Source organism: Punica granatum, chromosome 7, assembly GCF_007655135.1.
Source record: "Punica granatum isolate Tunisia-2019 chromosome 7, ASM765513v2, whole genome shotgun sequence".
Lineage (NCBI taxonomy): Eukaryota > Viridiplantae > Streptophyta > Magnoliopsida > Myrtales > Lythraceae > Punica > Punica granatum.
In genome coordinates this window covers 21,398,865-21,421,177 of record NC_045133.1, presented here as the reverse complement: position 1 = coordinate 21,421,177, position 22,313 = coordinate 21,398,865, and the positions used below count along the sequence as shown (strand labels likewise).

Here is a 22,313-nt window from a genome sequence, read left to right as displayed (position 1 = left end):
GTATTGGTTTGAATTTCCAAGTTCTTATACTAGTAAAATTCATTTAATTTTATAGTATTCAATTTATCTAACTTGTTATTCGAATTATCGTTCAATTTGTTACTTATTACGGACACTATTTGTACACGTATGAGAGATATAATGATATAAAAAGATGATAAAAGACTTTTTATCTTTCAGAGCTGATCATAATTCTCACACTGTATGAGAAACTCTTTTCAACTCTATTTCCGTCTAAGCATTGCTGAGGAACGATAACAATGCCACTCCTTGGCATGTGAATAACATGCGCAAGGTGTGACAGAACGATATTCGTTATACATGTATTACACAATTATAAGTATCAAACGACGTCAATCTAGCTAGGTAAGAGATTCCGTACGTGTAAAAGTGTATGGAAACGTTCATCGCTTTGATTTAGCCTTCAGAACTGCCATGCATAAATCGAGGTATAGTCAGTTCTAACAATTTTTCATTTCTAAAAGTAGTCCTAAAAGTTCAATCGATTTTCAGCATTTTTAGACTTAAATGTTGGAGGGCTAAGTTGGGACATAACAGCCGATTTCACCTTACTATGCATGTTTCACGATTGGAAGCTTCAGCATCGGACAGTGCGATTGGTAGTCGCTACCCCTCTAATTCTATTAGCGATTCTGTAGTTGAGAGTCTGACTCAAGATCTCCGTCCCGTAGAGGAGGATATAATGGATATCGAGACTCAATCTTATATTAGAAAGGGAGAGGTGTCTTTCTTTTCTTTACAAAAGAGATTCATGAATCTAATACACTGAAATAATAATTCTAATAGCCAATTAGAGGTCATGAGTATCCCACTATGAAAATCGAACATGTAACATATTTGTTTCGGTTACATATAACATGTTTGTTTCGGTTACATATAACATATTTGTTGATAAGTAAAGATGTGCGTCACTGCATTCACCCTCTTTGTCCAAGAGGTGACCTTTTTTCAAATGACAAAACTGTCAACTTAGGTCGGAAATAGATAGCGCTCTTGGACAAGTGTTTTCCATATAGGGTACCCTGGCCGGCCCGCACGATTAGCAGAAATCAAATCCTTCCTCTGTTCGTCAATAATCCTAAAAGGATCTACACAGTGTCCTGACTACATGGGCCTCCTCTTGCACTTTGAGCAGCCTAATTGCCATTTCCTCGATATTTATTGTTAAGAAGTAGGAGGGAGATGCTTCAATGTTGAACAATTAAACGACTGATGATGATATGATTAGTGAGGATCAGTCTTAACTATTTTTAGTTTTTTGATTAATTCTACGCTTTCACATTCAAGATCAATAAAACATTAAAGTTTTACGAAAGCGTCTAAAAATTCTACTAAAGTATAAATAGATCGAGCCTAATCGAATAGGCTGCCTAAAATCTGTCACATCATGCCTTCGGGAGAAAAAAAAAAAAACTCCTAAGTACACTCAATGGCCGGATAGACATTTCACGATGATTGCTAAAATTTGAAAAAGAACCTATATCTTAGTTAGCTTTTTCTGTATACGAAATTGCTACTCGTTTATCTATAAAAGAATAAAACTTTCTGTAAATGTGTTCCAATCAACATAATTTTAAGAAACGTACAATACATATTTAGGAACTTATTCAACGTGATATGTTCCTTTCTACGTATCAAATCGGGTTATCCATAGATGTCACTAATTCGATATACATATTGAACTTCTCAAACCCTACATATCACCATATTCCCGTCCTATATAAGGCATACAGCACATGCTCTTTATTCCCTAGAGCATTAAATTGTGATTGCTATGCGCTCCTCATGCATGATTGAGGGCTTTCAAATTTTTGGTCAGGGCTAAGAACATGCGACTTCAATTAATTGAAACATGTTACTAGGGAACAATGTTATAAATTTAATTCCTCTAAAAATTGAAATCAAGCACGATAGCTTATTGAACATTTTGAGTAAAGATAAATTACATTGCGAACATTATTGTACGTATTTTTAATGGTTTCATTACATTAAGTATGAAGCTCAAGCACTCTATTGTTTTCATGCTTAGTGTAGATCTTCAGCGATGAAAAAAAAAATAGAGGTCAGAAAAAGAATTCAATTTGTTCATATTTGCGACCGTTTTGGAACCAAGAAATTTTTATAAGTTCAGTTTTCCCTAATAAAACTTTCCTTATCTCTTTGTTTTGTCGTCTCCCTATGTTCAATTATAACCTTAACTCTCTATTGGATCGACATAAACAAATGGTTAAGAAAGGGGAGGAAAAATTATATGAATTTTTTTTTCGGTTACAATTGTATGGGATTTTAAAATAAGCTACAAAAGAAAGGGATGCAAAAGAGCTTGAAAATCTTCTTTCGACAAACGCAACCCGTTCAGCCTTTTCTGATGACGACTAGCTCTTGTTTTCGTATTACAAGAAATTAGAGCTCAAAATTAGATGAATTGTTAGTTAGGGAGAAGGAGCCTCTATTATTAATTACAAAGTTCGATAGGATGTACGATATTGTCGCGATTGTTGAACATTATTCTGATCTCTAGCTTGTAGCTTGGCCAACAATGCGAAATACACATAATTTTTTTTGGTGGAGAAATACGCATAATATTTAATATGTACTATGAAAGAAAGTAAGAGAGAAAAGGGAAGATGAAAAGGAGGTGATTTTGATTCTTTGTCTTAATCAATCACGAATACCACACAGGCTATAGATATATAAATATATGCATATTATATATACGCATATATTATTTTGTTTTCCCCGGCAAGTGAACGGAGAAACGGGAGAAAAAGGGGTTTTCGAGTCCAACACCAACCGAAAAGTAAATTTCATTATCAATCCCACAAAAGAGAAAGAAAGGCAAACGGAGATTATTGATGAAATTAAGCTCATTGCTCAGGTAAAGCATATCCAGAACAATATTACATTGCATCTCTCTCAATACATGCATATACCATAACAATCAATTAAGAACACACGACAACGAAAATCTAATGGCAATTTTTCGAATCAAGTCATCCTCAGCAGCAATGTACGAAGTATGCAATGCTTTTATTTCCATCTATATAACTCGGCGAAATGATCAGCAGCTACTTCCATAGAGATGGTGCATAACATACTAGCTGGATCTCTTTCCAGGTTTCTCATATTCTGATCTCAATATACATATATATGATCAGTCACACAACTACATAAGTAGGACTATTAACTTAAGTACCTGATAATTTTTCATGAGTTGGGAATTCGTGTAGATCGGCTGGACTTCTCCCGAGAACAGTAGGGATATGAATTGAACTCATTTAGGCTTTCACGACCTAGGAGGTGGGAAAAATTGGGTACCGGCCAGGAAAGCATTGAGTGGGGCTGGGTAGACTAGTGAGGGATCTGATAATGTGTTCACATTCAGGTTGCTGGTGGCTGCGGCAGCGGCAGTGGCAGAGTTAGTGGCGGTTGTGGTGATAAAGTTGAGTGGTTGAGCTCCGCTGCCACCTCCAGCGGAACTGTCACCTGTCACAGGATAAGCATTGTCGAGGCCTTGATCGTAGAGGATTCCTTTGAAGACATGCCCTCCTATGTTCATGGCGGTTTGGTACGCGTAGTACTCCTCGTCCGAGTCATCCATGTTGCTCACTCTCACACACCGGAAAAGGGCGGAAGAGTTCAGCTCATTTGGAAACTCTGCCACTTCAAACCCTAGTGGAGGACAAAATTAAAGCTGGAAACCATAATTAGATCGATGGATCTGAAAATGTGAAACACATCAAGCTGCGTAGATAAGGGGGATGAACAATCCCAAGGGTTATAATCCGAAAGCATGGCTAGAAGAGAGATATTGTAGTGAGAAACTTGCAATGCATTGCCGGTGCATAATTTAGCATTTGAATGGATTGACTGCTGAAAGTGTTGTGTTAATCAGCTACGACTATATTAGGGTTTTCTTAAGTTTGATCTACCTTGCCTTTTCTTCTTGGATCTCTTATACTCTGCGTCCGGCTAATTAACTTGCCAAGGAATCGACCATTAATGAACGTTGGTATACCTGCCGTAGCGGTGGGAATTATACTGGTTGACGCAGGAAGAACCAGCTGATTATCATTGTTAGGACGTTGATCTCTCGACCTCTTAGGGTTCTCGATCCGAAACCCCTGTTGCTCCTCCTGCTCCCTTATTTGCATGGTGGCGAGCTGCTGCTGCCTCTCACGCCGCTTGCCCGCCGAGACCCAGGTGCTCTTGACGTGGGTCTCGCAAGTGAGCCCCCGGCTCTTACAGCATGTGCGGCACCTCATGTGGGGGCAGTCCTTCTTGGCCTGGTTCCCGCAGTCCTGGCAGTTCATCCCTCCTCCACCGAGCCCCGATCCCCTCATCGATGCCGCCACCGTCGTCGTCAGTAGTCCCACTCCCAGCCGCTCATCAAAGACCAAGTCCGGAGGCGGCCCCACCCCGAGCGTGAAGCTCCCGATCTCCCCCTCGTCGCTCTCGGAGCTGATCAGCTTCTTGTTGTTGTTGTTGTCGTCAGTGATGTTGTTGTTGGCGGTGTTGTTATAGCACTGCTGATGCTGTGGCCATGACAGCTCAAACCCTGCCCTGCTGATCGCCTCGGCGGCCTCGTGGGGTGGTGGCAACTTGGCGAGTGGTCCTCCTAGGAAGAAAAAACCTGCCATTTCTTCTCCTTCTTGTCAACTGTTGCAAAAGCTGAGACCGGGTCTGACGTTGTACTGATGATCCTCGGCTCTGAGAGGGAACCCGCCATTGTCAGGGCAGGGCCAATCAATGATATATAACCTACATACAGCCTGCTGTCCCGGTTCGGTTATAATCAATTTTGGTGCGTTACTTATATAAAATAAAACTAAATCAAAATTAAATTAAATAAATAAAAAGAGCTATAGGACGTAGCTACAAATTATATAGCTTAGGGCGAGGGATGATGTAATTGCTATGGTGCAGCTTTTCTATTTAAGGGCAAAAGGATTAATTATAGGGAGAGATGGATAGAAACAAGGGAAGAGGAAGAAGAGGTAATTAATTTGTAACCAAAGAAAAAAGAAGAGGGAATTAATTGATGATGAAGGGGTTGGGTTGGGTTGGGGTTTCAATTGGGGATGTCTGCATGGGGGGAGGGAAGGGTTTTTCTTTGTGTCTTAAGGATAATAAGTGCGGGTCGCCGTTCGATGCAGAGGTTGTTTGGCACGAAATTAGAGCTCTCTGCAAACGCCGCCAATACCTGTAATTGCACTTGCAACACTGCACACACCACACACTGGTCCCTTGTTCTTATTTAAGACAAGCAAAATGTTATTCCGAGAAAATATTTAGTGGGTATTACTCATTAACTGTAAATGAATAAGAATCAATTAAAATATCTAAAAGTGAGATATCGTAGAACCATTGTGAAATAAGGTTTATATTTTTTAAGCGTTTTGATTGAATATTGTCCGGTTAAGTGAAGAATGAGTAACACTTATCCCTCCCTTTGTATTTTACTTTTCCTTTGTTAAGACCTCAGTCTATCGAGCGATCGATATTTATCTCCGATTAGGTGTGGGCTTAAATTTAACAAAATGAGATGCTTCCAAGTTCCATTGGTCTTTAATTCCCCAATAAAGTCGGTTCATATAAAGTGCAGTATGCTAATCTTAAACTAACACTTACTCAGGTCGGGCTTCGACTTAGATCTAGCAGCAGCGAGGTGCTTTTAATGGGCTTCGGTTCCTTTATAAAAGTTATACTTTCCTCTCTCTTTCTGTCGATGGTCAAGTCGTTGTGGGCAGGGTTAAACCGAGGCCAGTTGTGGGCAGGGTTAAACCGAGGCCAGTTGAGGGGAGTAGTCGCCTTCACTTCCTACGTGAAATTTTGACGCTATAAAAGAAATTTACATATTGTTATTTAATTTTCAATGATATTACTTATACTCAACCCTAAATCGGAATTTACATCTCTCTCTATTCCCCGCCTCAAGCATTCCGTCTGCCCTCAATTAAAATCCTGGATCATCAACCTGTTTGCGGGATAAACTTAATTTGAGAATATTAACAACTTGATCACGCGTGCCAAGTAGTTCACATCGGATAGAGTACTCTATGAGAATCTATGATTGTCAAGAGTACATTGTCGTTATGAAGCGGCCTTTGCGAAAAGAAATATTATATCCAGAGTGAGTAATAAATAGCTCTTCGGCATAGAATCTTATATATCGCAAATCTTGGACTTGCCATCATGAGTTCGACCTTGTAAGTTGAATCCAGTAAATTCAGATGTTGAATCAAATGGATAAGAGCGAACATTTTATCAAGTGATTGCGAATAGTGTTCGGCGATCGCGGTCGGTTGAGTCGGTGTAGTGATGAGAAATGCATGCTGGAGCTTGAGACGAAGTGAGCGACATAAGAGCAAGTTATACTGAAATAGAGGAGAAGGGCGAATGGGGACTAAGGTCCAACTAATCATCCAACGACAAACTATAAATACATCGGTCGTACTAGACTTTTCGGATATTATGGTGCACCTCAAAAAACATAAATAAAAATAGAAGTAAACACGTATGGCGTCTAAAGAAAGTCCATTATTACTAGCTTGTGGTGTTGATTGTTGAAAAATATTATAAGCATTAGCAAGAAAATTTGCAGGGTCGAGTATATATACATTATTGTAGCCATAATGTAAACCCCTTTGTTAAGTCTCTATATCCTAATAATAACAGGATCCTTGCACACTATATGCCTTTAGATTGATAGTAGTCGACTCATAGTTTCACGTCATTCCATCCGCATTAACGAATTAGATCATTTCTCCAATGTGTCATGAATATTCCTCATTACCTCTCATAAAAGCTAGACTAGTACGTACATATATAATACTGGCAAGTTTTGGACCTATTAATCCTCGTCTTGGAATTAGGTTGTAAAAGTCAAACTTAAACAAATCGTGTTATGTCTTCTTCCACTCTTCCTTCTAAGCGCCCTCTAGCTAGCCATGTTTTTGAACAATTCGAGTGGGAGAATCTCTATCTCTCTTCTCCTATTTAACTTGAGTCGTACGCATTTACACTCGAGCAAAACCGTTATTAACTTATGTCCATTGATCACATCGATGCTTGCAAGCTAGTTGGCCTAAAGATTAAGTTTTTTTTCCTTTCTACATCAACAATTTCGCAATTAATTGGTTTTTTCCCCTTTCATATTAGAGATATTCTCAATCTATTAATTGATGATCCGCGTTCAGACGTCGATTTAACCCTTTCTAGAGATACTTCTAGTGAATTTTCGAATTCTTGTGGTGCATGCTCTCAATTAAATTTATTTATTTTGTGTGAACCATGGTATCCGGAAGCCTAATTGAGTCTTGACTAATCCAGTCGAGTTGGGAAATGCCACTAAGGAGTAAAACTCTCACGGCTTGAATTTTTTTGCATTCACAAGAACTCGGATCCGAGATCTTGCTTAAGTGAAACGAGCGCCGAACTACTTAAATCAACCCATGTTGGTAATTAAATTTACTTTATCTGGCTCAATATAATAGCATTTCAAGTTAGTATTTTTGGATTATAAGCCATTCTACTCTTCAGATGTGGAAGATTCTATCTTTAGTCACACTTCACTTTCTCAATCGCCCATACCCTATAATTCGTTTATTTATTTATTTATATTTTTTTCTCCATATAACTATACAAATAATTCATCCTACCCACTCGACTTTTAAGTCAGAATTGTCTGCAAATCAGTGGCAGTGGGCATTATGCAAATAAGAACACAAAACAACCTTTATTTCTCTATTTCGTCAGGTCGTGCGTGTCCATTATACTAAACCCCATTCTCTGTCTCTTTACAAATTTACGGACTGTCATTCTAAACCCTATCGTAGACGGAAATATTTTATTTCTATCGATCAATTTCAGCGGAAAACAAAATATTTATCAATGGAAAAAAATAAGTTTATTCACCCAAAAAAAAATAATTAGTTTGATCAGATGATTCCATGAATGTATTTGTCCAGCGATTAGTGATGAATGAAATATGCTTTGACACAGCCACACTGCGTAGTGGGTGTTAATAAGGGATCCATGTGCACTTTCCGTAAATCAAATCATCCCGGAAAGTTCATCAATTTAATCATTATTCCCTAACCTCAATTTGTCTTTATGGAGGGCAATCGATTCCCTAAATGAAGAAAAGTTTATGGTCGTGAAATTTCCTTCACGAATTGTGTGTACAAGAACATAATCATTTGAATAATATATTATCTTCCAATTTGGAAGGATCATAATCTCCTTGTAAAGTTCATCGAGAATCTTGACTTAAAATTAAAAGGTTTCGAACTCAATTCTCACTAATGAATTCATGTATCCACTCTGTTATCTTGCCCCTATCTCCTCCGAACCCCACGAGTTCTATTGTAACAGGAAAACTCAGCCCGCAAAGAAGAACCAAATATCTTTGTTAAAACTCATATGCACAATCACCACGTCTTGATGCCCTATGTTACATTGATATAGCGGTTAAAATTTGGATTAGTTGTCTTAAAATTCTAGGCTGAATTGCTCGCCCTGCTAGGGGCACTTGAATTTAGGAGATTTCATATAAGCTAACCCCTGTTGATTTCTATCACTTTGGTGGCGGATTGCATGTTGTGAGCAGATAGCCATGTAAGCTAAAAACTGAAACTCGGGGGCATGACTGCCCAAAACTATAAACCCTCTAAACTTTTTCTACTGAAAAAAAAAATCATATTTACAAAGGGAATTTTTTTTAATAAAAATAATCCTGTCTTTCTTTTATTATGAAAAACATAAATGAATTTATTTCTTTTTCATCCGTCGGGCCACCTTTGCTTTAATACATCTTCCCTGATAGCATCTAGAGTCTAGATTTAGGCTGAAGCTTCATTACAAAATGTTATTACTGTTGATATGAACAAGTTGGAATGTATTGCACATGAAACAATAATTGCGTCAACTGTTATAGTAAATTAATGGAATTATTTTCACTGATAGATACTTTTGTTCCTCGACCTTTCGCCCTTCAATAGAAAAAGTGACCGCAGGATCAAAATGGCACAAATGTAAAATGTTAAGGATAATAATGATAAAAAAAAGATTTAGAACAGTATCAAAATGGCAATAATGTAAAAAGTTCAGAATAAAATGATAAAAAAAGATTTAGAACTAATTAAAGTGATAAAAACGACAAAAGGTTAATGACTAGTAGTGTTTTTTCTAATATAAAGAAATTATAGAGAAGCTGCCTAATGTATAATTAATGTCTTATAATATAAGCTTAATATATAGTTAACTAGCGCGGGCGTTCGAACTTTTTATGTGAACTTTTCGGTAAATTTTTTATGTGAATTTTATTATATGAATTATTTATGTTGGAAAATCATTATAGACTATTCCGTAAATTTTTTGTTATATTATTATTATGTGAATTTTGCATATTACATATATATACCTATGTATATATACACCTCATCAACCCTCCTCTCTCCGTCTCATTGAATTTATAAGCATTGGAACTATGTGATTATATATAATAGATATTTTATTTTAATTCTAAAAATAATTTATTTTTCTTTCATTTATTTTATTGCTCTATTTTTTAAGATTATTTTATTGCTTTATTTAATTGTTCTAGATATCAAGAATGTGATAAATGAATAGGGAACATGAAAGGACATTGCACCACGAGCTGAGAGGAAGGCCAACAGTGAGCTCTCGCAATGGAACAGAGTTCTGTTATCAATCAGAATTTACTTTAAATATATATAATAATATAATATTAGATAATAGATTGATGAGGATCAATGGACCAACGATCCATATTAGAAAAGTATTCAATCCAAAACATATATATGATTTATACGGGACAATAAGCGATTCCGTCAAGATATCGTTTAACTTGAATGTTAGCTTTTCAACCATGTAGAAATTCCATAAATTTATTATTTTCTGCTTAACAAACTTTGTGAATCCGTGACTTACTAAAAAGAATCTTCATGCTCATCTCGGCTTAGCATTCTTGGATATGGAATAAAATAAGAAAATTTACCGTCACGATCCTTTTCGATTTCACGGCTTTACGGATTATGTATACTTTTCCTACTCATAATCAAATACAATCATGTGAATTGCTCTGAACTGTTCAAACTATACATATCGATTGATAGGGTGTGTTTAATATGATAAAGAGTTGGCATAGCACATTTGATATTTTGATACAAGTGTTTAATATATTAATTGAAGTGTTTAGTATTTTATGCAATCCATCAATATATTAATCACTTTGAAAATGCTAATTATTTTGTCATGTTAAAATTTCCTCTATTAAAAATAATATTATAATATCATTGGAGGTACGAAGTCGGACGACCCAAATTGTAAGTCCCGTCGTACTATATATTACACGACCCTTGACTAAATTTGATGGATCTGGTCCTCTTAAATAACCTTTTATATGTCATGTCATCATATAATTAAAATTAACAAATAGTGAAAAGGAATTCACTGAAAACTTAAAAATTATTATTGTATAATAATTAAAGCACATAAAAATTAGGGGCCCGAGGCAAGACGAAAGTCCTTTATTGACTAAACCACAACTAATCATATCCTCTGGCAGCGCGCTTTTACGCATCATTTGTGCCGTTTAGGTCAATTTCATCAAGAATCCATACAAAAATCTAGTGATTATTTTGAGGATATATATCGTAATTTCTTGTCATGTTAATTTTTTTCGATTACACTTGTCAAGGTAATTGTATCGTCGATCTTATTCTAAATTTCCAAGGTCATATCATTTTGTTTTTATAATAAGAGTGTCCGAATTTTGTCCGACAGATCCCACTATTCACGTGAACAATTTATAAGTCCATGAGACATATTAGTCCAATTTGTATAAAAAATATTTTCTTACGTGATTTTTGAAGTGATTTAAACAAGAAATTTTTTCAAGGAAGCCACAAACTGTTGAGTTTCATGTCAATATTATAAAGGAACAACTTAAAGGTGTGGAACACAAGCCAATCAATCAATCACATACAAAAGCCCGAGGGCGATATGAGGAAACGTCAGGATACCATTTTTTGGAAAACCTCATCTTGTCATTGAACGAGTATTTTCGGTTGCTCAAAAATTTAATAATATCATTAATAAAATTACGATCATTCGTAATTATTATGTCAGAAAAATAAAATGAAAAAAAATCTTGATTCGAAAATAAATAATAAATATTCTTTTTAAAAAATGTAACAGTTTTACCAATACATAAATAATATGAGGAAAAAAATATTCTCTATAAGCATCAAATTAATTAAATTTGATTAATATTTTCACTCACTCGTACAATGTATGGGATTGGACCTAAGACGGTTAAGGCTCCTCTTCGAGAAAAGTATTTTACGAGAAAGTGAATTCCTTATTTTTCTATATTTGGCAACATATAAGTTTTTAATCAATAGGAAAATACTTTCATGTTGACTGAAAATGTAAGAGAAAACTTTGAAAAATGAATCCTTAAAAAATAAGGAAATTCATTTTCCACACTCTCTTCCTCTCTCTTTTCCTTACACATTTTTTCTCATCCCTCTTCCCTTTTCAGCTTTATTTTTCAATACACTACCAAACATAGGAAAACAAATTACTTTCCGCGAATTCATTTTCCGCAGAGTTTAGTTTGCTTGAAACAAACGGAGCCTAAGTTTGAATCGGGTGCGAGTGTTACTACATCGAACTCCATTTTTTTAAGGAGCTTAAGTTAAAAAGACTAAAGAGGGGGACAAATTAAAGATATTTTTATTTAAAAGAGAAAAGGGAAAGAGCGAAAAGAGAGAGGCATAAATTAAAGGCATGTATGTATTATAATTCAGGTGTTTTTGAAATGGGTTTCTTTGTCACTTCATGACCAACATAACAATGGTCCATCTCGTGTCGTGTCGTTTAAGTTTTTATAAAAAATTCTCGAGCCGTGCGCTTAGTATCGACGCGGCAATTTAATTCATCTTTTTCTAAACTGATCTTTTTGACATATAATTTTGTGTCGATGTTCTTTTTCTACGAGTAAAAGATTTTTGTATTGTTTTCTTTTGATCAACTAGCCATGTGCATGGTGCTATTCGGGAACTCTTTTTTACCCCAAAAGATCAATAATTAAAATATATATTGAGTTTGTCGTCCATGAACTATATTATATATATATATATATATATATATATATATATATAAAGATAGAAAGGAAATGGCCCATCCCCTCTTTTCAATGGAAGGTGTATTTCTCATGCATCCGATATACTACATGGCCACATAGCTGACTCCTATATAGTAGTGAATAAAAATTTGAAATTAGCTAGTATGAGCTTATTAGTTCCCGTGAATCTACCTTGGTAACATGACAGCATAAATTGTACATCGAGAAGACGTGATCAATATGCACATGAACACGGGTGGATTTATATGTTTATTAAAGCAGGGCCACTTGAAGCCACTCAAATTAAAAAATTCTTTACATTGTCAATTTTTTTTTTTGCTCTAATTCTATTGTTTTGAAAAATTCTTAAAGAATACATGGTAAACAGTGTAATTGGACCCATTTGGTCTCTAACTCGCCAATTGAATATGAAAAGAAATAAAAATGAAGGGTCAAATTTTTTTGTTCCCATTTGATTCGTACTGTAATTATGGCAGTGTTATATATTATGAAATTGTAAGTTGTTAAGACAATCTGTGTCTTAGATAAAGATATCTATATTTGCACCTACTATTCTCAGGGGTCTTGGATCTCCGCTTGCAGATGAATCGCAACAACGCTGCATTGTCCTTGATTTCTCATATACGTGATTACAGTGCTGATAACATTTCAGAAATGTTACGTTTTTTTTTTTTTTCGGTTACAAAATATTCCGCTCTTTGTACTAAACACTTTCTAATGGCTTTCTTTCTTGCCTACATTGATGGTAAAAGGATTATTTACACGTGGAAGAAAATTTACGAATTATTGAGAGATTTGAGGAAATAATATCTCCATCAAGTGCAAGCAGCAGGGGTTCTCAACAAAAACTATATATTGTAGTTCCTATTGGGCTAATCCAACTCTGTTCAATTGAGCCCAATGAGCCCATTTACCTTGACCATGTTGCGGATTGATTTCTCTTTTACGGCCCAATTGATCTAATGGCCCTGTTTCCAATATTGTTGAGGCACATTGTCCAGTAGGAAGAGGATTATTGAGATATATATTTATTGGTTGAGAAAAAAAAAGGGAGTTTTTGTAGTGTACAGTCACACCCTCTCTAGACGGTGGAGTTTTATCTGACATAACTACCTTATAAGGCGCGATCCCTCATTGAAGTGCTTAGTGGTCAACAAGGGATAGCTTTCACGAGTTACCACCTATAGACATTACTCTTGCCTTAGAGAACTGCAGTTGCAAGAGGGGAGGCTCGAATTCGGGACGTTTAAGACAATTGTACCAAACCTTACCGGTATACAAACAACCAATTAAATGGCTGGCACGAAAGTTGCTGAATGGAGCTCAAAGATAGACCAAATATCAAAGTGGAAGTTGCGGTCTCTAACGATGAGCACTGACATAGAAAAATATCGGTCAATTGATATCCATCAAACATAATTAAGGTACGATAAGGTGTCTGGACTCATCGTGTGACCGTGGGTCTTGACATGTTCACAATATAACAAACAATCTCTGATGGAGTCAAGTTGCATCGACCACATTAATTTCAATATTGGACAGTCTGAATTTACAGTTACACGAGTGATGTTAATCGAAAGAAAACGCACTTCAACCGACACCGAAGTAGGATTTCATATATGAATTCATTAAATTTCCATTGGGCTTATACGGGCTCGGGCCCATATCCACTTAAAAGTTCAAGCTAATAAGTGGTGGTACCCAAGCCATATATTAACCCATGGATTTTCCTTTTCTTTTCCAATGTGGGATTTATCCCATTTTACTTCTCAACAGAATTAGTTGCCGGGCAAAAAGTAAAATTACTTTTTTCACATTTTAGGGAGGAGTTTGTCTTGCATATACGATTAGTCTAAGCATATCAAAAGAGAAATATCTGAAATAAACAATAAATACCGACGTAAGTTGTTCAAATGGTATGATGCATTTTCTTCGTAATCATGATCTCGGGTTTGAATACTTTAAATATAGTAAATTCACATTTAGAAGAGACTTACCGTTGAATAGGCCGACCAACTAGAATTAATTAATCGAGATTCATTGAGTTTTTATATTCCATTCGGTAATACCGAAAAATAGTTAATGTTTTCCGTTGTCATCTGCCGTTTCTTCTGTCTTCCCAAAGGAAAACACAAGTTCAAATCAGTCAACCTGTCGTGTCGATCGTATTGACACATTGATAGCCTTGGACCGTCTCGAGGGGAGAGTACTAATATAAACTCAATCAATGCATTCATCAGATCGAATCAGATGGTACAGATCATATCGGCCATTTCCAATCATTCCCCTTCACCACCTTTCCATCTTCGGGCCATGCCCCCTTCCCATTTATGGCAACCCTCCTCACCTTTCACGTTTACTCTTCTTCCCTTCTTCCCCACGTCACACATAGCATTGCTACTAGCTAAAACACCTAACCCTAGTCATATCTGCCGTAAGGGGAGAGAAGAGAGGAGATCGATGGCCAGGGGGAAGACTAAGATCCAACCGATCGAGAACATGACCAACCGGCAGCTCACCTTCGCAAGCAGGCTGTGCGGCCTCCGCGAGAGGGCGGAGGAGCTCTCCGTCGTGTTTGGTGCCAAGGTCTTGATGCTCATGATCTCTAGCACCAACAAGTTCCATGAGTACATCAGCCCTGATACCTCGTACGCAAGCTCGGGTTCTTAATTATGATTTGTCTGCTTATTCCATATTAACTATAGGCTGACTTATGGTTTGGATCGACCGGTAAAATTAAATTCTTCTCTTTGGCTGCTTTATGTTCAGAACAGAGGAAATGATCGATGAGTACCAGAGAAGACGAGGCCTTGATCTGTGGAGCTCCCACTATGAGGTATATATTAATTAATTAAGAATTTTTTTATATTTTCCGATTATTAGTTATTCACTTAATTACTTGCTTCTTATATAATAACAACAACAACAATAATAATTCTTGGATAGGCTATGGAAGACAATTTGAGGAAGGCGAAAGAGGAGAACAGAGATCTCTATCTAGAAATCAGGTAATGTATTCAATTTTACAAAATTTATTTATATCCTTTTCTCGAAATTTTTAAGGTTTTTCTTTCTCTTTCTCTTTCTCATTTCGTAATTTTTAATGTTTTCCTTCATCTCTTAGACATAGATTACATGTATTGACTTAGTTCTGTAGCACCGGATATGTTCGTAGTATGTGTACCGAGTTACTGCTTCATTAAATATTCCATCATCGCAAATATCTTGTTTATACATTAAACATATGTTTTTTTTATATTTATTTACATATATAATTAATTCCTTTCATGGCATGTTATTTTGATTTTCTTCCGAGAGGTCAGTAAGAGAAGGATGGGTGAAGGCTTAAACGACATGATCGAGAAGGAACTGCGGGATCTTGAGCAAGAGATGCAGCTTGCTTTGACTGCTATTCGTGAACGAAAGGTTCGGACGGTGACCTTGCATAGGCATACATATTGAACCCTTTATTAGTGTTTTTTTTTTTGGGAAACCTTTATTAGTAATATAATTAGTGCATTAATTGCTCACATAAGATCCATATTAATGAAAACGGTCGGAACCTAGCTATATTAGGACAACATATAACAATGAATGAGGACTAGCTCAGTTTAGTAATTGACAAACTACGCGAAGCACAATAATATTATTGTGCAAATAACTTAAGTGTGTGAATTTCTTTGCCATTGTCAATTAATGGTTCTTCGGCCTATTCTAAAATCAAGAGAAATTCTTTGAAAAAATATAATCTTTTTTTGGGTGAAATAAAAGAAAATATAATCTTAATATATATCATTATACGTACTTCCAGTCTTCACTCACTAGAATAGCCTTTATGGGAATTATACAAAAAATTATCGATTTGCACATTTCGTATGGGCGGGTATTTTGTTCTTACTAATGAATGAATAAGTGATATATATGATGACGTGTGACCTTATACCTTTTGTTAGGTTAAGTTTTTAAATATTTAGAATTAGAACCCTTTTATAAATTTCACCCTTCTAGCAAAAAATACGCAAACTTGGTCATTTATCCTTCCGTATCAAACAAGTAATGTATTTACAATGACATATGGAGAATTAATTACCTCCCAGCTTGTGATATATGATGCACTGACAGAAATAATAATTAGATTATATAAGAGTAGGCTACTCAATCAATAATGGAAATTCTTCCTCTTCCTAGTAATTCAGTATATATAGTTATATGCTTGTTGCAGCTTGTACATATTGTGTATAGGCGAAAACTCGATGGTTTGGCTTTTGGATCAACCAATGACTCTGTCGAGCATTATTTAACCACGTACAAATTCCACCATGGACATGCCCATAACACGGGTCATCAATACATAAGAATTACTTTAATTGCCAAATGTTCAGTTATTGATATATATGTTTTCAGAATCATACAAATTAAAATTAGGTCATGGATATATATATATATATATATATCTGTGTGTGTACACATCTTATTAATTAGTAATTACCCTGTTTATTTGCCTGGGAAAATAGATAGAGGTCATCTCCAACCAAATCGAGACAAGCAAGAAGTTGGTAATGTTTTCCAAACATGTCAGTAATTTTGTTTTACTTGTCTCTTTACATTATGGTCTCCCATAAACTGTCTTTGGTGCTCCCCATTATGCAGACGAGGAAAGCTGAAGAGATAAGCCGAAGATTCCTCCAAGAATATGTAAGCATCGTGCATGGTTGAAATATGCATCCTTAGAAATACCTATCTATGAATTTATCTTCTACGCAAAAAAAAAAAAAAAATCTATCTATGATAAATTTCTGGCATATCATTAATCAGCTAATTTTCGCTGCTATTTGATGACGATATTTCTAATTTCGATTCGCAAGGAAGCCAGAGAGGACGATTCGCATTATGGCGTAGTCAGTGATGGAGGCATTGACCCGAGTTTTTTGATTGGCTGCACAAGTGGAGGGGGTCATGTGTCCGACCACGGACCACCGCCTTTTCCTTTTAATGGAGATATGCCGGAGATGACAACCGATCTCTTGTTCGATATAAATAATTTGCTCGATCTTCTATCATCAGTCAATCAATCTTTAGTATTAAATTGAACAACCAGTTTGATGTATAAGAACTGCTTTCAATTACTATATATGTTTCAAGAGACACAGCCAGGAGTGTGTTTGTACTTTTTACCAGTAAAGTACTTTGTTAAAACTTGATAAACCACGACGTGATCTTTCGCGGAAAGCTTCAGAAACACATGCTTTTTATTCACAATTCATCTCAAGTTGAGAATTTCTACTAAAAACATGACCCATTGATATCACTACTGAAAATTTGGTTGAATATTTTACAGAATGGCTTGATAATTTAAAAAAGTCCACTAATTTTCCCAACTCTTGAAGGAAGACATAATTGATATAATACACACACACACACACACACACATATATATATAGGAACAAAAACCTAGCTAGCTACTACGCCGTTCTATATCTATCTATCTATATATATGTATATATGTAGGGACAAAAACCTAGCTAGCTACTACGCCGTTCTATATCTATCTATCTATATATATGTATATATGTAGGAACAAAAACCTAGCTAGCTACTACGCCGTTCTATATCTATCTAGACATCACATCACTCATATCTCGTAGGAGCTATGTGGGTCTTCGAAAATCGATGATTAGACATTTTCCTCCTTTTCAAATTCGATGTAGAGAATTAAATTTGATGAGTGGATACGTGATGTGGGGCAGAGTTCAGATGGCAACTTCGGGACTCAAAACAACGTTAACCTCTTCGAATCTTTCCACGTATAAACTTCTATTGAATTTGACTGTGGTTGATCCTTTGGACCTGCGAACATTTCTGTGGATCCTTGACAATTTGGGACATTCGGATTTCATTTTCTGCTGAAATCAAGATAGGTTCTTAGAACGCATTGTGCATGTCTTGCTTCCTTCTCATTTGCCCCTATGCGTATGCGTTCGGGAAGATCTCCAGTCTAATTCATAACGATTCATTGGATCTACTCTTCATCGTAAGATCATCACATTTGGATGGGCTCCTTGCTTACCTAACGGTGCAGGGATGCCCCCGAACCATCCATAAATTAAATGATACAAATTGCTGAGTCGACCCAAGGTATAGATTTTTGTTTGGGCAAGGTCCACGAACCTTGCCGGAAAAAGGGAAAAGTGAAGGAGATATAGGGTCCATTATTGAAACTATTGAACTTACAGAACTTTTTGTTTTGAAGTTGATGGATGAATGTCACTGCAATGTACGTAGTAAGTAAATTATGGGAGTCTCTCTACCCAAAAAGAAAATGACTTGAACCTTTATTACTCTTTTTTCTTAGAAGAAATTAAGCTGCTTGGTGTAGTTGGCAAAGTGATGACTTGGCAATTATAGGAAGTCAAATCAGTCATTCTCATGAAACGTTGACTCCCCACAGCACGCCGTTTGGAAGGTCGATATGGAGACCGAAAGTACCGTCCCTTCTAACACATTCCAGACATACACATGATACCACTCAGCAAAGACACGTTATTCTTTATCTTTTTGAGATTGATAGAATGTTCAAAATTATCGACTACAATCTATCTCAGTGTAAATTACGTACGTGGACAGATCATGACCAATAATCGCGATGCGATTATTTCAAGTCACGACACGTTTTTGGACTGATTTGTGTTAGAATTTGCCAATTTCTATCATACTCTTCCAATGACTTTTTCCATTTAAGCATGCCCCTTCCCATTTTTGGTAACCACCCAACTTCCTTCACTCTATATTAACATTCACTCTTCCCCTTCTTCCATGTGTCTTCTTCGTCATCCTCTCAAACAATCACATCAAGGGGAGAACAAGAAAAACCCCTAGCCACACTTCGAAAGAATAATTTCATAAAGAGAGAGATCATGACAAGAGGGAAGATCCAGATCAAGCCGATCGAGAACCCGACCAACCGGCAGGTCACGTACTCGAAGAGACGGAATGGGCTGTTCAAGAAGGCGAGGGAGCTCACCGTGCTCTGCGACGCGAAGGTCTCCCTCATCATGATCTCTAGCACCAAGAGGCTCCACGAGTACATCAGCCCCAACACTACGTACGTCTCTTTATATGATCTCATTTTTTGTAATATTATAATTACTCATTTAGTCCTTTTATACAAAACCCTAGATCGAACTTTTATTTATTTTTTATTACTTCTATAATTAAGGACGAAGGAGATGATCGATGAGTACCAGAAAACCATGGACGTTGATATATGGAGCTCCCACTATGAGGTGTGTGTGATGAGTAGACCTTGCTACTTGCTAGATCTATGAAGATGTAATTTTTATATTTAGTAAATCACTAATTAAAAAATAATAATGTAAAATTCCTCTGAGATATATATGTGCGCAGGCTATGGAAGAGGAATTGAGGAAGCTCAAAGAGGTGAACAGTCAGCTCCGTCTAGAAATCAAGTAGGAAATTTTTTTATTTAAAATAACAATATTCTGTCTATTATTATTGTTTTCTGCTTTTTTGCTGGGTGAATATATATATATATATATTTTGCTTTTGATTCAAGTTTGCTCCACACTTTTCTTTTTGTTCATATACTATTTGCTAGATGTACTATTAGTAGTCTCAGAAGATTCATACTTTCTTTTTGGTGTGTACCACCCGATATCAGAAAGCCCAATGTGTCCATAACTCAAGTTCGAACCGGATCAATTCAGTAAGAGTAAAACTTTTATAACCGTGAGTTTCTCCATTATCATGAGATTCGTCCCGGAGACCTAACTTAAAAATTTTTACTTTTATATCTTCGGAATAAATACATGATACCTTTCTCTTTTAATTTTAGGGCTGAAGAACATATTAATCCTCAATTATAGACATTTAAACATATGTATAATATTACTCAATTTTCTTATTATAACATCACCATATGGATATTATTTTGGGCTTCAATATTCAAAAAATCAGTTAGTTCCACCATCAGATCATATCCCTTATGAAAGTATATGCCTTTACTCAATTTTATTTCTGAATGCTGCATTTCTTTCTGGAAATTAAAACAGTAGGAGGAGGCTGGGCGAAGGTTTAGAGGAACTGAGCATGAGAGAACTGTGCGGTCTTGAGCAAGAAATAAGAGATGGTTTGGAAGTCATTCGTGAACGAAAGGTTTGAACATCGTTATGTATATATTGTATCGTTCATGTGCCCTGATATAGGTTATGTATGATTTAAATACTAGAGCACAGACAGATGATTAATGGACTACATTGTTAATTTCTTCATGTTAATACACATCGGAAACACCATTTGCAGGCATAGGAACCAATGTTTTTTCAGCTTCTATGGTTTGCTTCCTTGTTGCATTTGTTGTATTTTTCCTACGAAGATTGCAACTTTATTGGTCTTTTGGTTTTAGATTCTATATCATGACCACATTACTGTGCTTGCTCGATGAGTGCTAGTATACATCTTTTGATGAATTAACAAAGTGTGTGATTAACCCATAGCTAACGAATTAGCATTTGTTCTTTTTACCGGGATAACATAGATAAAGGTCCTCTCAAGTGAAATCGACAAGACCAACAAAAAGGTTAGACATCAATGTTTGCATATTCAATAGACACAGATATATGCTATTGGTCTCTTTGTATTCTCTAAGTCCCAAAATCCTCTTTGTTGTGATATATGTGCAGAGGAGGAATGGTGAGGTTATAAACCGAAGGCTCATTCAACAATTCGAAAGCATCAACATAGTAAATCTATCTATAATTCTTTCCCTATCTTTCTGTTTTTCAGCTTTAAACGGTTTAATTTACAAATGTGGTGATCTTACACTTTTTTTTTTTAATCAACCTTTCATTGATTAGGAAGCTGGAGAGGATGACCCGCACTTTGGTTTAGTCTACAATGGAGGCATAATTGATCCGGATTATGTGATTGGTTACTCAAATGGAGGAACTCGCGAGTTCGGCCTTTGCTGTGACCGGAGCTTGCCATCCAATGTCTGCAGTGGAGACGTATCAGATATCACAACCTATCCCTTGCTCGACTAGTGAGTCTGATATCACATGACATTACAAATTATGTGATTTAGCAGTGCGAACTCCAAGTTTGTCCCTGAATTTATGATGTTATTCTATCAATGTTTGAACCGATTAGACGTGTAAAACTTGTTCTGTACCTGTTTCCTATTGGATGCACCGACTTAAGACTTTTAGCCTAGACTGCTATTATTTCGTGTCGGAATCTTTCTCCATTGCATGATCTAGCTATTACTGTCATGGTCGATCCAATCGACAGTAGTTCATCCGTGAAAAGATTATTGAGTAATAATCATTTGAAGGTTGTTCTCATTGATCTTCTATTTGAATGCTTTCAGGTTATTATTTGCCAATTACTTAGGATATTTTATATTATAGATGCTTGTTGAAAAGAGATTCCAAAAATTGAAATGTACGAGGTTTTTTCGTCTCTTTTCTTTTGATGGAGTTTAATTCACTAGAAAGCATGCTTCTTTTTTTAACTTCATTTTTTTGCATCCAAAGCATGTTTTATATTTTACATCATGTACATATAAAGCAATTAATGGCTTCTACCGGCGGGCAAAAAAAAAAAAGGCTTTAATTGGGCATGAAGTCACATTTCGACGCGACTTCAACCCAAAATAACACAAAAAGATTTTGAATCTTGTCAACAATGAGAAAATATTAGGCTGCCATCACTCGCCAAAACGATTAGCAACATCCAATATTACGAGCTCCCCAAGTGCAAGGAACAGATTCCGATTGAAAGTTTTATATAACCAAATGTAAACTTTTACTCTTTTTTTTTTCCCTAAATATATGATCACAAATAATAAGTAACTACTATCAAGTATTTTCTCGTCAATAACAAGCTATATATATTAATGCTGGATTATTAGCCCTAAAGTAAACTAGTAAAAATATTGCAGGACTGGTAGTGTCACATGTAATTATAAGTTTCAAGTCAACTGTTATATATCACTAAACTAAAGGTAACTAAAACTTTGCTTATGGTGAATTTTCTCATTCGTCAAATTCAAATATGAGATTTTATATTTAAAAAATTCATACTTTAATTTCTTTACAGT

The 22,313-nt window shown here is 35.9% G+C and overlaps 3 protein-coding genes across 5 annotated transcripts; 2 read left to right on the top strand and 1 right to left on the bottom strand.

Annotated features, from left to right (window-relative positions):
• Positions 1 to 2,855: 2,855 nt before the first annotated feature.
• On the bottom strand, positions 2,856 to 4,791 carry LOC116213224 (protein SHI RELATED SEQUENCE 1-like). The gene is made up of 2 exons (XM_031548089.1): positions 4,040 to 4,791; positions 2,856 to 3,693 (listed from the first exon to the last, which is right to left on the bottom strand). Exons 1-2 carry the CDS (start codon positions 4,659 to 4,661, stop codon positions 3,308 to 3,310), a joined length of 1,008 nt encoding a protein of 335 aa, XP_031403949.1. The 5' UTR covers positions 4,662 to 4,791; the 3' UTR covers positions 2,856 to 3,307.
• A 9,672-nt stretch (positions 4,792 to 14,463) lies between these two features.
• LOC116213386 (agamous-like MADS-box protein AP3) lies at positions 14,464 to 17,370 on the top strand. 3 transcript variants are annotated; one of them, XM_031548283.1, is made up of 7 exons: positions 14,464 to 14,844; positions 14,966 to 15,032; positions 15,143 to 15,204; positions 15,520 to 15,622; positions 16,711 to 16,752; positions 16,847 to 16,891; positions 17,062 to 17,370. In XM_031548283.1, the coding sequence occupies exons 1-7, from the start codon at positions 14,510 to 14,512 to the stop codon at positions 17,284 to 17,286; spliced, it is 879 nt and encodes a 292-aa protein (XP_031404143.1). In that variant the 5' UTR covers positions 14,464 to 14,509; the 3' UTR covers positions 17,287 to 17,370. The 3 variants fall into 3 exon arrangements, with proteins under 3 accessions (XP_031404143.1, XP_031404142.1, XP_031404144.1); XM_031548282.1 differs by having other exon boundaries at positions 16,711 to 16,770; XM_031548284.1 differs by lacking the exon at positions 16,711 to 16,752.
• A 1,636-nt stretch (positions 17,371 to 19,006) lies between these two features.
• Positions 19,007 to 21,555, top strand: LOC116213117 (floral homeotic protein DEFICIENS-like). The gene is made up of 7 exons (XM_031547938.1): positions 19,007 to 19,298; positions 19,413 to 19,479; positions 19,601 to 19,662; positions 20,266 to 20,368; positions 20,751 to 20,792; positions 20,896 to 20,955; positions 21,070 to 21,555. The coding sequence occupies exons 1-7, from the start codon at positions 19,111 to 19,113 to the stop codon at positions 21,253 to 21,255; spliced, it is 708 nt and encodes a 235-aa protein (XP_031403798.1). The 5' UTR covers positions 19,007 to 19,110; the 3' UTR covers positions 21,256 to 21,555.
• The last annotated feature ends 758 nt before the right edge of the window (positions 21,556 to 22,313 follow it).